The 14,860-nt window shown below is 45.8% G+C and overlaps 2 protein-coding genes across 4 annotated transcripts in view; both read right to left on the reverse strand.

Moving 5' to 3' along the window:
* LOC132423202 (protocadherin gamma-C4) overlaps positions 1-14,860 on the reverse strand; it is a 176,393-nt gene that overhangs the window by 139,421 nt on the left and 22,112 nt on the right. Inside the window, exon 1 of one of the 3 annotated variants that reach the window (XM_060008668.1) lies at positions 4,955-7,375. The exons of 1 other annotated variant lie outside the window; for it this stretch is intronic. In XM_060008668.1, coding sequence (XP_059864651.1) covers positions 4,955-7,375 — 2,421 coding nt within the window. Of the gene's footprint in view, positions 1-415; positions 2,840-4,954; positions 7,376-14,860 lie in introns of those variants that run through there. One more of the 3 variants, XM_060008663.1, reaches the window with a different exon arrangement.
* LOC132421605 (protocadherin gamma-A4-like) lies at positions 12,392-14,854 on the reverse strand. Its single transcript, XM_060006430.1, has one exon. It carries the CDS (start codon positions 14,837-14,839, stop codon positions 12,392-12,394), a length of 2,448 nt encoding a protein of 815 aa, XP_059862413.1. The 5' UTR covers positions 14,840-14,854.

Here is a 14,860-nt window from a genome sequence, read left to right on the forward strand (position 1 = left end):
GCCTGAGGGGTGGGATAGGGAGGGTGGGAGGGAGGGAGACGCAAGAGGGAAGAGATATGGGAACATATGTATATGTATAACTGATTCACTTTGTTATAAAGCATAAACTAACACACCATTGTAAAGCAATTATACTCCAATAAAGATGTAAAAAAAATACTTGTTTCACTTAAGCCTATGGATATCAGCTATAGTTTCTAAAATATCCACATATTATAGAAAAAAGACATTAAAAACAAAATATAATTTGAAAACAAACGGAGAAAGCATCAATTATCAAATCAAGTTAATCTGTGAATAGAGCAAAGAATGATTCACTATTTACGTACTTAACCGATTTTGAATGGGGCAGAAAAATGATGGAAACAAATGAAGAAAATGCTCCAAACATAGTTACAGAAAAAAGAAAACTCACCTGAACAACTCCTAGCTCTGTTTCCTTTGCGTTTATCTTCTCAGATATCAGGAGAGGCTCGCTTTTCTCACAGCTCTCCTGGCTGATGAGTGTGTCCGCGTAGTTGGGCTGCGGGAAGATCACGTGACTCCCCCGCGAGTCCGCGGTGAGCCAGGCCTCGTGCGAATACGTCTGCAGGAAAGCCCGCACCCCGTCCACGCCCACAAAGTGAGAGGCGGGCGCGCCGGCCAACCCACTGACGGAAGCCTGCAGCACGCGCGACCTGTGCCAGCGCCGCAGTCTGAGCGCCAGCAGCGCGATGACAAATGCGAGGAAGACGCAGGAGACCGCGGCCACCGCCACCACTAGGTACAGCGTGAGGCTCGAGTCCTCAGGGTCGGCGGAGGGTTTGAGGTTGCCCAAGTCCGCCAGCACATCTGGGATGCTATCAGCCACAGCCACCGTGAGCGTGACGGTGGCCGAGAGAGGGGGCTGGCCGTGGTCCTGGACAGCCACCACCAGGCTCTGCTTGAGCGCGTCTCTGTCCAGCAGGGCCCGCGCTGTGCGCAACTCGCCCGTGTGCAGCCCCAACGCGAAGAGTCCTGGATCGCTGGCCTTGAGCAGGCGGTAGGACAGCCAGGCGTTCTGGCCCGAGTCTCTGTCCACAGCCACCACCTTGGTCACCAGGTAGCCGGGCTCTGCAGAGCGGGGTGCCAGCTCCACACCGGTGGAACCGTCGGTGGGGAGGGCGGGGTACAGAATCTCAGGTGTGTTGTCGTTCTGGTCCAGGATGAACAGGTTCAGAGACACGTTGCTGCTGAGTGGAGGGTCCCCACTGTCACTGGCTGTCACCCACAGCTGCAGTTCTCTAACCTGCTCATAGTCGAAAGAGCACAGTGCATACAGGACTCCAGAGTCAGAGTTAATGGAGACGCAGGATGATAGAGGCGTTCCCTGAAATTTGTTCTCAGCCAGAGAGTAAGTGACCTGGGCGTTGTTGCCGCTGTCGGGGTCATGGGCGTTCACAGAGAAGATCGAGATGCCCCTGGGGTTGTTTTCTGGGATGTAGGTGTAGTATAAGGTGTGAGGGAAAACCGGAGGGTTGTCATTGATGTCTGTCACTTTCAGGGAGATGTGGTTTTCTGTAGACAGTGGTGGATTTCCACAGTCAGTGACAGTTACTGTGATGTTGTAATCTGAGATCTCTTCTCTGTCCAGGGCTCCTGTTGTCAGTAAGTGATAGTAATTATCAACTGACTTTTCCAATTTAAAAGGCAAGTTCCTGGGAATAGAACATGAAATCTCACCATTCTCTCCAGAATCACCGTCATGTACGCTAAACAGAGCAATTATCGTTCCGGGAAGACAGTCTTCAGAGATGGAACTGGCGAGAGAGGTGAGGATCACTTCAGGCACATTGTCATTCACGTCCTGAACTGTGATTAGTACCTTAGCGCTGGCAAGAAGAGCACCTCCATCCTGAGCTACCACTTCCATGTGATAGAATCTGGATTCTTCGTAATCCAGTGATTGCAGAGTTGAGATTTCACCCAAGTTGGAATCAAGTTGGAAAGTCTCTGAAATTTTGTCTTCTTCATTGCGAAAAGAGTAGGTCAATATCCCATTTATTCCCTCATCTGGATCCGTGGCGGTTAGTGTGAGCAGCCGAGTGCCGAGAGCTATGTTCTCTGGAACACTCACTCTATACTCGGATTGAGTGAACAGGGGCGCGTTATCGTTTGCATCGAGGACCATCACGCGGATGTGCGTGGTACCAGAGTGTACGGGGTCTCCGCCATCTAAAGCTGTGAGTAGGAGGTCGTGAACAGCTACTTTCTCGCGGTCCAACGGCTGTTCCAGTACCAGCTCTGGATATTTCTGTCCATCTGTGTCGCTTTTCGCGGCCAAAGAGAAGTGCATATTGGAGCTGAGCTGGTAACTCTGGAGGGAGTTCACACCCACATCGGCATCTCGAGCAAAGGGAAGTACTAACCGCGTTCCCACAGCCGCATTTTCATTAACTTTTACTTTTACTTCTTCATCCCGGAAACGCGGGAAGTTGTCATTAATATCGATTATTTCTACTTCTACCCCATACATTTTCATTTTACTCTCAACCAAGATGTTAAAACTCAGCAGACACAGCGCGCTCTGAGCGCAGAGCTCCTCCCGGTCTATCCTGCCCGCGGTGACCAAGCTGCCGCTTCGCGGGTTCAGAGCAAAGAGCTGCGTCCTACCTCTGGAGATGATGCGGACGCCCCGCTCCGCCAGCTCCCGGGGCTCCAGCCCCAGGTCCTTGGCGATGTTGCCCACGAAGGAGCCTTTATCCAGTTCCTCTGGCACCGAGTAGCGGATCTGCCCGGCCCCGGCTCCCCACAGCGTCCCCAGCAGCATGGAGAGCAGGAACAGCTCTCTGCAGCCCCAACCCCTCAGTGGGTCCGCCATTGCCTCTCTCTGACCAGTTTTCTCTTAGTCCTGGTTCCAATCTGCTGTTTCCTTACTTCTCTAAAGCCAAGGGGAACACATTCCCTTGCGGAAATGGGAGAGGGGCGCGGGTGGGCGGCTTTTCCCAGGAGCTTGTCTGGTCTGCGCGTGCTTAGTGCGGAAGGAACAGAGTCTGATCGCATCAGCGGCAGCTTCTTTCCCACTTTGGTGAACAGCGACGCTCAGAGTCCTAACCAGTTACTACACCAATTCTGTTTTGATTTCAAATATGTTTAATTCTATTTTATTTCTAATAATTTTCTGTATCCTTAATATATTACCACGTGACATTCCTTATATTTAAATAAAATTTAATTCTAAAATAGCAAAAGACTTCCACAAGCTTAATTCTGAGACTAATGTAATTATTAGATTATTTTTTACTTCTTTAGAAAAGTTTTATTTACTGTGCCATTGAGCCTATGCCCTTTAATTACCTCTTACCTATATTGAGTCCATTTAATTAGGACATCAGTATTCTTTTGCGGTTTAAAGATTTCACTTTTTAATTAGGATATATTTATGAAAACATGCCCGTTTGTATATAAGAATGCCAAGAAAACAATTCTAGCTCTCAGTAGACCTTTGAAAAAAGGCCTACTGAATTATGCAAATTGCATTAGCTGTCATATGCAGAAGAAATAAAGGGACTTTTTTTTTTTTTTTTTTGCTTTTTGTTACTTGTGAGGTCTTCAAGAAAGTTTCAAGATTTTCACACTAAGAACATGGCAACTACACTATATCAGACGGAGAGTTTGAGTCGGATTAACTGTGCATTATTTATATTTTCCTATTACCATGTCTAAATTGGAGTTAGATGTTTTACAGTTACAGACACCTGGGGAAAATCAGTAGAGTGACTATGGCAGAAAGGGCTTTAGTTCATCACCCTTACAGAAAAACAAGTCCAGATACTTATCATTGAGCAGGCAGTGAGTGGCCTCTCTATGTTAAGACAGATATTTAATGTTATCACCTTTATATGGTAGCAGAAAAAGAAATGCCTCATGACTAAAAAAAAAAAAGTGGACATTTCAGAGAGTCCATTGAGAGAAGCAATTTTTACTTAATGACACCTTTATAGGAAAATAAAGAAAATAAAGATGTTTTACATCTATACCTAGAAAATTCAAAAAATAAAGTTTTAAGGAAGCAATGTGAGAATAGGTTGCAAAATTTTTCTCAATGTACAATTTTTCACAAGAGCAATTTGTTATTGTGCCTGAGAGAGAAAGATTTCTCCCATTTATTAAACACACTCTTAATAGCAGACACTGCATACCTCAAACTTTTCACAACCTTTTAAAATAGATCTGGGATCCCAAGACACTTAGCTTGTAAAGATACGAAGAGTGCTGGTGTTCATGTCAGTCCTACCCATGCTCTGCTGTTGACAGGCCATGACATTGAGTAAAATTCTTCCTTTCTTTGGTTCCCAGTTTCCCAAACTAGTGAGATGGGGAGCTCTCTTTACTCTTTTTTTTTTTTTTTTTTTTTTGCGGTACGCGGGCCTCTCACTGCTGCAGCCTCTCCCATTGTGGAGCACAGGCTCCGGACGTGCAGGCTCAGCGGCCATGGCTCACGGGCCCAGCCGCTCCGCCGCATGTGGGATCCTCCCGGACCAGGGGCACGAACCCGCATCCCCTGCATCAGCAGGCGGACTCTCAAGCACTGCGCCACCAGGGAAGCCCTCTCTTTACTCTTAAGTACTATAATTCTAAGAGGAAGTGCAACTAAAATTAATAAAACTAATATAAAGACCCTGAAAGAAAAAGGAATAGCTTAAGGTCTCAACAGTAATAAACTTTCAGAGGGAAGGAATGTAAAGATGAGGAAGAAAGAGAAGTATTTTATGAAGTAAAAGCTTGTAACTATGTTAAATAAATCATACCTGTCAGATAGAAAACCTATGTCAAAGATTTGTTTAAATATGATTATGATATGTAAGGCAGAAAACCACCTAAATTCTAGCCACAAAACAATAAAATATGAATTGAAGACTTCTACTCCGGTTAGGTGATTTGTTAATAAACATTGAAACCGCAAGGTAAAAAAGTGAATTAAATTAGAGCTCACCTTTAAAATAGTACCTGAGGCAAATGGGACCCCAGCATCTCCATGATTACTACTTGGCACCCAAGAGGCATCTTCGCAGAGGAGATCCTGAGGGGGAGCCATTTCTGGGGTGACGCTGAGAAAATTAAATTCTGCCTTAGCTGATTGTGAGGCAACACACAGATTGTAGGAATAGGGCAATGTTCCCTCACTGTAGTTGGGGGGAACCACGGGGCCAGACTTGACACAGACACCAGGCTGAAAGCAGCCCCAGGCAGCGGGGCTGGAGGAGTGTCGAAGGTGTAGGGCGACCGCCAGAATCACTGCCAGAAGGAAGAGCACCGAGATCAAGGCCAAGGCCACCACCAAGTAAAACTGCAGCTCAGCTTGGGGGTCAGTGGGCTCAGAGTGGTCACTGAGGTCCGGCAGCGCCTCCTGAAGGCTGTCTGCGAAAACCAGGAGCAGTGTGGCGGTGGCCGAGAGGGGCGGCTGTCCCCCGTCGCGCACAGCAACCAGCAGGCGCTGGCGGGCCGCGTCCCTGTCGCCCAGGGCCCGCGCCGTGCGCACCTCGCCCGTGCGCAGCCCCACGCTGAAGAGTCCGGGCTCGCTGGCCTGCAGCACGTGATAGGACAGCCAGGCGTTGTGTCCAGAGTCGGCGTCCACCGCCACCACCTTGGTGACCAGGTAGCCGGGCTGCGCGGCGCGCGGCACCGTGTCGAAGAGCGCCGAGCCGTCGGGCCCCAGCGCCGGGTACAGCACCCTGGGCGCGTTGTCGTTGCGGTCGCCCACCAGCACGCGCAGGCTCACGTTGGTGCTGAGCGCGGGCGAGCCGTGGTCGCGGGCCTGCAGCGTCAGCTCGAAGGCGCGCAGCTGCTCGTGGTCGAAGGCGCGCTGCGCGAACACCACGCCGCTCTGTGCGCTCACGGACACGTAGGACGACAGCGCGCGCGGCTCCAGGTCGCTGGCCACGATGGAGTAGGAGACTTGGCCGTTGGGCCCCAAGTCTGGATCTGAAGCGCTAACTTGGGCGATGGAGGCTCCAGGCGGGTTGTTTTCTGCCACGTGGACCACGTAGGAGGCCTGGTGGAAAACTGGAGCGTTGTCGTTGACATCTGCGAGGCGCAGAGTGATGCTTGTACTGTAGGAGAGGGGCGGCTTGCCCTTGTCGGTGGCCATTATAGTGACGTTGTATTCTGGGATCTCCTCCCGGTCCAGGGTCCTGTCTGTCACTAGCTTGTAATAGTTCTTCGAGTAAGATTTCAATATAAACTCGGCCTTTCCCAAGATTTGGCAGTAAACTTCTCCATTTTCTCCAGAGTCTCTATCTCTTGTTTTTATCAAGGCGATCACTGTTCCTGGTGGTGAATCCTCTGGTAGGGGAGTAAATATTGAAGTCACAATCACTTCTGGTGCACAATCATTCTCATCGAGAATTTCGACTTGGACACTGCAATGGGCTGCTAGATCTCCAGGATCTTTCGCTTCTATAGTGAGAGTGTAGCTAGTAGCGATTTCAAAATCAAAATCATCCTTTGTCGTGATTTCTCCTGTTCTTCTGTCTAAGTTAAAAAATCGTTCCACTTGTTCATCCACATTATGAAAGGAGTAGATGATCTCTGCGTTGACGCCCTCGTCTTGGTCGGTGGCTGTCAGTTGAAGCACTAAGAAGCCAGGGGGCACACCCTCTTGCAGGCTGACCCTGTACACGTCCTGGCTGAACACTGGGGGATTATCGTTGGCATCTGTGACTTGGATTTGGATCTGGGTGGTGCCACTTTGGGGTGGGTCCCCACCGTCTGCAGCTGTCAGGACCAGGTGATGAAAATTCTGCTCTTCTCTGTCCAGAGAATGTTTCAGAATCAACTCAGGATATTTACGTCCATCTGGAGTCTGTTTCTCTGTGAGATCAAAGTGCTCATTTTCATTAAGGTTGTATCTTTGCAGTGAATTAGGACCAACATCCAAATCCAGCGCCGGGTCTAGTGGAAATGTTTTACCTGGCTTAGTGGATTCTCCAATTTTTAAGTCAATCTTACTCTGTTTGAATAGCGGAGTGTTGTCATTTATATCCTGTACTATTACTGATACATGGAAAATATTTAGTGGGTTTTCAGCGACAGTATCGAAATCCAGAATGCACAGAGGCTTCTTCCCACAAATCTGCTCTCGGTCTATTCTATCACTCACAAGTAAGTCCCCGCTCTCAGGGTTTACAATAAAATATTCCTTCTCCGCGGTAACCCGCAACTTCCGGGCCGGCAAGTCCCGGACACTGAGCCCCAGATCCTTGGCAAGGTTTCCTACCACCGAGTTCTTGGCCAGCTCCTCGGGAATTGAGTAGCGAATTTGGTCTGGGAGAGCCCCGCGGAACAAAGACAGCAGGAAGGGCAACAGTACCTGCCGCCACCGCGCTCGGCCGCTCCTCTCTGCGCTCGGCCTCATCCTGTCTCCCTCCACTGCTGCTCCGCTCCTTGGTCGGGAGGAGGAATAAGCAAAATCCGGGATAGGGTCACTTTTCCTGCTTTGTTTCCACTATCCAAACCTGTACTGGCCTCCCTTGTGTGGTTTGTTTGAGCAGGAAGTTACCCTTTCAGAGGTTCCCAAATGCGTCTCTGATTATGATCTCTTCCTTCTTTTGACCTACAGCGACGCCCAGAGGTTTTCCCCAGAAACTGCACTAATGACTTGTAAATGTTTTGCAAGGAACGATTTTTGTTTTCTCTTTTTTTGGGGGGGGATTTACAAGGAGTATTTATTTGTTTTTAAATAGGTATACATTCATACAGTTCGAAATTCAGAAGGCACATATGGCATATTTCATAGGCTCTCCCTCTCTGCTTTGAACAACATATTTCTCCCAGGAGAAATGAGTGCTATGTTTTTTGTGTATCATTCCATTAGTATGTTTTGTAGAGTTCAGCAAATTTCTAAAAATATTCTCCCCCGGTTTTAGACACAAAAGTATACAATATACAATGTTTTGCATCTTGCTTTTTTCACTCATTATATCTTTTTTTTAATTGATGGAAATTTGCTTTTTATTTTTTGACAGTTTCCAGATGTTTCTTTCAAATTCTCAACCATTTGTTAGTAATAAAATGTAATTTTTTTGATTGTTATCAAATTTGAGGAAACTTCTATTGAGTTTCCTTGAAATCTGAGCTATAAGACTTTGGTGCATTTTATTTTATTAAATTAATTTTTATTGGAGTATAGTTGCTTTACAATGTTGTGTTAGTTTCTGCTGTACAGCAAAGTGAATCAGCTATACGTATACATATACCCTCTCTTTTTTGGATTTTCTTCTCATTTAGGTCACCACCAAGCATTGAGTAGAGTTCCCTGTGCTGTACAGTAGGTTCTCATTAGTTACCTATTTTATACATAGTAGTGTATATATAACTCATTATATCTTGAAGATAACATATTCTAACAGTACGTAAAAAGGGTTCCCATTTTTAATTTCTTATGGCTATGTAGTAGCCCATCATATAATTGTGCAATTTATTTAAACAGAAATATTACTTTCTAAAAGAAACCCAGTGTCCACTCAAACAAAAATGTATTTCCATGTGATATTAGTTATAAATTATCTACTGCCCTCCTAGGCATTTAAAAAATATATATCACTCTGATTCTGGAATGTATTCTTAATGCCAGCATGCAAATATGTCTGTCACAGTTTCAAGACAATTGATATTTCCAAATTATATTTTTAAAGCTTCAGCATTTTAAACGATCTATCCTCAGGTACGATTTGTTTCTCAATATTCATTAATTATTTTCTCTTTCCTCTCCTCATGCCAGCTAGTTGTATCATACCACATTCCTGTTTTACTCTATGTATTGCACCACAATTTCCCATGAAGACAAAGGCATTGAGAAACTCAAACTCTCCTTCTTAAGCTGAATTGAGGCATAGTCCACAAACTATTGCTACAATTTCCAGGTATCCAAAGTTCACTAATTTTTGCAGTCCTAGACATTCATGAATATTTTCCCCAAGTCATATCATCCCAGAGCCCAACGGTGACAGAGATACCTATGAGCAATTTTTGGGACCAGGGCTGAGACCTTCTTACTAAATAGCATAAATCATACCAGTTTAGAATCTAAGTCACCCAACCTGTATAAGAGGCTCCCAAGATGAAAAAGGAAAGATTTTTTAAAGTTATGTTTTCCTCAGAAATCAAAAAGGGTCTCATAGTGATACCATAATAGGTAATTCAGAAATTATTAAAATCACTCCTGCAAGCTATTAAATATGAGTGAAAATAAATGGGCAATATTTTTGGTAATCACAGAAGTGCACCAGAGGAATCACACATAGTCAGTTGGTGCATCTCACAAACTGCAACAACACAATATATGAAATGTACCAATCCAGTTGAGAAACTATCCCTGTTAAAGTTATATCTAAATGTTAAGTATATTCCCCAATATTTATAAATTGCCATTGTTTAATCATAATGGAAAATACCTATCCCAAAGGAAAGAAAAGTAAATTTCAAGCAAAGTACATTAGGGTGTAAAAAGAGGAAATTTTAAAATACTCAGTCCAGACAAAACAACAGCTTCATAAGGGAGAATGCTTTAATATAAATATACACAATTGCCTCCTTAATAATTGTGAATTATTTCACAATTCTAATCTATCCTTTCAGTAATGCCTAAAGGAAAATGGCTTTAAAGACGTGAGAGGCAGCAGAGAAGAAAAAGAAATAGAAGGAATTCAAATCAGAAAAGAAGAAGTAAAGCTGTCACTGTTTGCAGATGACATGATACTATACATAGAGAATCCTAAAGATGCTACCAGAAAACTACTAGAGCTAATCAATGAATTTGGTAAAGTGGCAGGATACAAAATTAATGCACAGAAATCTCTGGCATTCCTATATACTAATGATGAAAAATCTGAAAGTGAAATCAAGAAAACACTCCCATTTACCATTGCAACAAAAAGAATAAAATATCTAGGAATAAACCTACCTAAGGAGACAAAAGACCTGTATGCAGAAAATTATAAGACACTGATGAAAGAAATTAAAGATCATACAAATAGATGGAGAGATATACCACGTTTTAGGATTGGAAGAATCAACATTGTGAAAATGACTATACTACCCAAAGCAATCTACAGATTCATTGCAACCCCTATAAAACTACCAATGGCATTTTTCACAGAACTAGAACAAAAAATTTCACAATTTGTATGGAAACACAAAAGACCCTGAATAGCCAAAGCAATCCTGAGAAAGAAAAACAGAGCTGGAGGAATCAGGCTCCTGGACTTCAGACTACACTACAAAGCTACAGTAATCAAGACAGTACAGCACTGGCACAAAAACAGAAATATAGATCAATGGAACAGGACAGAAAGCCCAGAGACAAACCCACGAACATATGGTCAACTTATTTTTTTTAATTTATTTTATTTTTTATTTTTGGCTGCGTTGGGTCTTCGTTGCTGCACACGGGCTTCCTCTAGTTGTGGTGAGCGGGGGCTACTCTTCGTTGTGGTGCATGGGCTTCTCACTGAGGTGGCTTCTCTTGTTGCAGAGCACAAGCTCTAGGCGCGCGGGCTTCAGTAGTTGTGGCACACAGGCTCAGTAATTGTGGCTCGCGAGATCTAGAGTGCAGGCTCAGTAGTTGTGGCACACAGGCTTAGCTGCTCCGCGGCATGTGGGATCTTCCTGGACCAGGGCTCAAACCCGTGTCTCCTGCATTGGCAGGCGGATTCTTAACCATTGCACCACCAGGGAAGCCCTGGTCACCTTATTTTTGATAAAGGAGGCAAGAATATACAATGGAGAGAAGACAGCCTCTTCAATAAGTGGTGCTGGGAAAACTGGACAGTCACATGTAAAAGAATGAAATTAGAACACTCCCTAACACCATACACAAAAATAAACTCAAAATGGATTAAAGACCTAAATGTAAGGCCAGACACTATCAAACTCTAGAGGAAAACATAGGCAGAACACTCTATGACATAAACCACAGCAAGATTCTTTTTGACCCACCTCCTAGAGAAATGGAAATAAAAACAAAAATAAACAAATGGGACCTAATGAATCTTAAAAGCTTTTGCACAGCAAAGGAAACCATAAACAAGATGAAAAGACAACGCTCAGAATGGGAGAAAATATTTGCAAACAAAGCAACTGACAAAGGATTAATCTCCAAAATATACAAGCAGCTCATGCACCTCAGTCTCAAAAAATCAAACAACCCAATCCAAAAATGGGCAGAAAACCTAAATAGACATTTCTCCAAAGAAGATATACAAATTGCCAACAAACACATGAAAGGATGCTCAACATCACACATCATTAGAGAAATGCAAATGAAGACTACAATGAGGTTATCACCTCACACCAGTCAGAATGGCCACCATCAAAAAATCTACAAACAATAAATGCGGGAGAGGGTGTGGATAAAAGGGAACACTCTTGCACTGTTGGTGGGAATGTAAATTGATACAGCCACTATGGAGAACAGTATGGAGGTTCCTTAAAAAACTAAAAATAGAACTACCATACGACCCAGCAATCCTACTACTGGGCATATACCCTGAGAAAACCATAATTCAAAAAGAGTCATGTACGACAATGTTCATTGCAGCACTATTTACAATAGCCAGGACATGGAAACAACCTAAGTGTCCATCGACAGATGAATGGATAAAGAAGATGTGGCACATATATACAACAGAATATTACTCAACCATAAAAAGAAACGAAATTGAGTTATTTGTAGTGAGGTGGATGGACTTAGAGTCTGTCATACAGAGTGAAGTTAAGTCAGAAAGAGAAAAATACCGTATGCTAACACATATATATGGACTCAAAAAATAAAAAAAGGTTATGAAGCACCTAGGGGCAGGACAGGAATAAGGACGCAGACATAGAGAATGGACTTGAGGATACGGGGAGGGGGAAGGGTAAGCTGTGACAAAGTGAGAGAGTGGCATGGACATATATACACTACGAAATGTAAAATAGCTAGCTAGTGAGAAGCAGCCACATAGCACAGGGAGATCAGCTCAGTGCTTTGTGACCACCTAGAGGGGTTGGATAGGGAGAGTGGGAGGGAGGGAGACACAAGAGGGAACAGATATGGGGACATATGTATATGTATAACTGATTCACTTTGTTATGAAGCAGAAACTAACACACCATTGTAAAGCAATTATACTCCAATAAAGATGTTAAAAAATAATAAAAAAATAAAGACGTGAGAGGGTTAGAAGTATAAACTTAAGAAATTGCTACTGAAACTATAACTGAATGAAGATTACAAAGGATAAGTAATCAATAACTATTAGGCGTAGTAACTGTTATTTATCATTATTGAAGGATCATTTGCCGTTCCACTTTAAAGCACTTTAAAGAATACTAAAAAAGAAGTGTCTTTTATATGTAATTGGAGACATTTATGCAGCTTTCTGCCTACGTTTCAGTGTGGCAAGATCTGACTCACCTGTTGAAGACTGGGTTCTCCTTTTCTTTCAGGTAAATCTTGAGATATCAGGAGAGGCCCACTTTTCTCACAGCTCTCCTGGCTGATGAGCGTGTCCGCGTAGTTGGGCTGCGGGAAGATCACGTGACTCCCCCGCGAGTCCGCGGTGAGCGAGACCTCGTGGGAATAGGTCTGCAGGAAAGCCCGCACCCCGTCCACACCCACAAAGTGGGAGGCGGGCACGCTGGCCAACCTGCTGCCTGAAGCCTGGAGCAGATGCGACATGTGCCAGCGCCGCAGTCTGAGCGCCAGCAGCACGATGATAAATGCGAGGAAGACGCAGGAGACGGCGGCCACCGCCACCACTAGGTACAGCGTGAGGCCCGAGTCATTAGGGTCCGCTGAGGGCTTCAGGCTGCCTAGGTCAGTCAGGACGTCTGGGATGCTGTCAGCCACGACCACCGTGAGTGTGACTGTGGCCGAGAGAGGGGGCTGGCCGTGGTCCTGGACCGCCACCACCAGGCTCTGCTTGAGCGCGTCTCTGTCCAGCAGGGCCCGCGCTGTGCGTACCTCGCCCGTGTGCAGCCCCACCGCGAAGAGTCCCGGCTCGCTGGCCTTGAGCAGGCGGTAGGACAGCCAGGCGTTCTGGCCTGAGTCTCTGTCCACAGCCACCACCTTGGTCACCAGGTAGCCAGGCTCTGCGGAGCGGGGTGCCAGCTCCACGCCCGTGGAACCGTCGGTGGGGAGGGCGGGGTACAGAATCTCAGGTGTGTTGTCGTTCTGGTCCAGCACGAATATGCTCAGAGACACGTTGCTGCTGAGTGGAGGGTCCCCGCTGTCGCTGGCTGTCACAAGTAGCTGCAGGTCTCTAACCTGTTCATAGTCAAAGGAGCGCAGAGCATACAATACACCTGTGTCAGAGTTGATAGAGACATAGGAGGAGAGAGGCGCCCCCTGCAGCTTGTCCTCAGCCAGAGAGTAAGTGACCATTGAGTTCTCGTTACTGTCAGGGTCATGGGCGGTCACAGAGAAGATAGAAGCTCCCCTAGGATTGTTTTCTGGAATGTAGGCCAAGTAGGAAGCTTGAGGGAAGGCAGGTGGGTTGTCATTGACGTCTGCCACGTTCAGTGAGATGTGTGTTTCTGTAGACAATGGTGGAGTTCCGTGGTCAGTGGCAGTTACAGTGATGTTATATTCTGAGACTTCTTCCCTATCCAGAGTCCTGTGTGTCAACAACCGATGATAATTTCCAAAGGTCTTTTCAAGTGTGAATGGCAGATTATCTGGAATAGAACATGTGACAAGGCCATTCTCTCCTGAATCACTGTCATGCACATTGAAAAGTGCAATTACTGTGCCTGGGGAAGAAGTTTCTTGAATAGAGCTGGTGAGAGATGTAACTGTGACTTCTGGGGCATTGTCATTTACATCCAGAATTGTCACCAGTACCTTACTTCTGGCTCGGAGACCAGGCCCATCATGGGCTTCTACATCTATATCATAGAACCCAGAGTCCTCATAATCCAGATCCCCCAATATTGTTATGTCCCCCGTCAGAGAATTCAAGTGGAATAGCTGGGATATTTTATCTCTTACTTTCCGGAAAGAATATGTGACTTCTCCATTGGCTCCTTCATCTGTATCAGTGGCTTTTACTGTGAGTAGCCTGGAGCCCACCGGCACGTTCTCCTGCACACTCACATGGTACTCGGGCTGAGTGAATACTGGGGCATTGTCGTTGGTATCCATAAGTGTTACATGAATCCTGGCAGTGCCAGAGTGAACCCGGTCGCCTCCGTCGAAGGCGGTGAGAACGAGATGGTGAACCGCCTCTTCCTCGCGGTCCAGGGCGCGCTCCAGCACGAGCTCAGGGTACTTAATCCCATCAGCTCCTCTTTGCACATCCAGAGAGAAGTGACCATTCGAGCTGAGCTGGTAACCCTGCAGAGAGTTTATCCCTATATCCGGATCAAAAGCTTCAGGAAGAGGAAATCTTGTCCCAGGATTTTCATTTTCAGCTACTTTTATTTCCCTTTGCTCTGCCCCAAAGTTGGGCGCGTTATCATTAACATCGATTATTTCCACTTCTACTCCAAAAATCTTCACGTTGTCCTCTAGGAGAATCTCCAGGTTTACTACACACTTTGGAGATCTGTCACAGAGCTCCTCCCGGTCTATCCTGCCCGCAGTGACCAAGCTGCCGCTTCGCAGGTTCAGAGCAAAAAGCTGCGTCCTACCTCTGGAGACGATGCGGACTCCGCGCTCCGCCAGCTCCCAGGGCTCCAGCCCCAGGTCCTTGGCGATGTTGCCCACGAAGGAGCCGTTCTCCAGCTCCTCAGGCACCGAGTAGAGGATATGTTCGGCCCGGATTTCCCACAGGGCCCCCAAGAGAACGCAGATCCCGATCAGCCGGCTGCAGTCTGGGCAATAAGGAGAAGCCGCCATTACAGCCCCGCGGCGGAATAG

This window comes from Delphinus delphis, chromosome 3 (assembly GCF_949987515.2).
Source record: "Delphinus delphis chromosome 3, mDelDel1.2, whole genome shotgun sequence".
Taxonomy (NCBI): domain Eukaryota; kingdom Metazoa; phylum Chordata; class Mammalia; order Artiodactyla; family Delphinidae; genus Delphinus; species Delphinus delphis.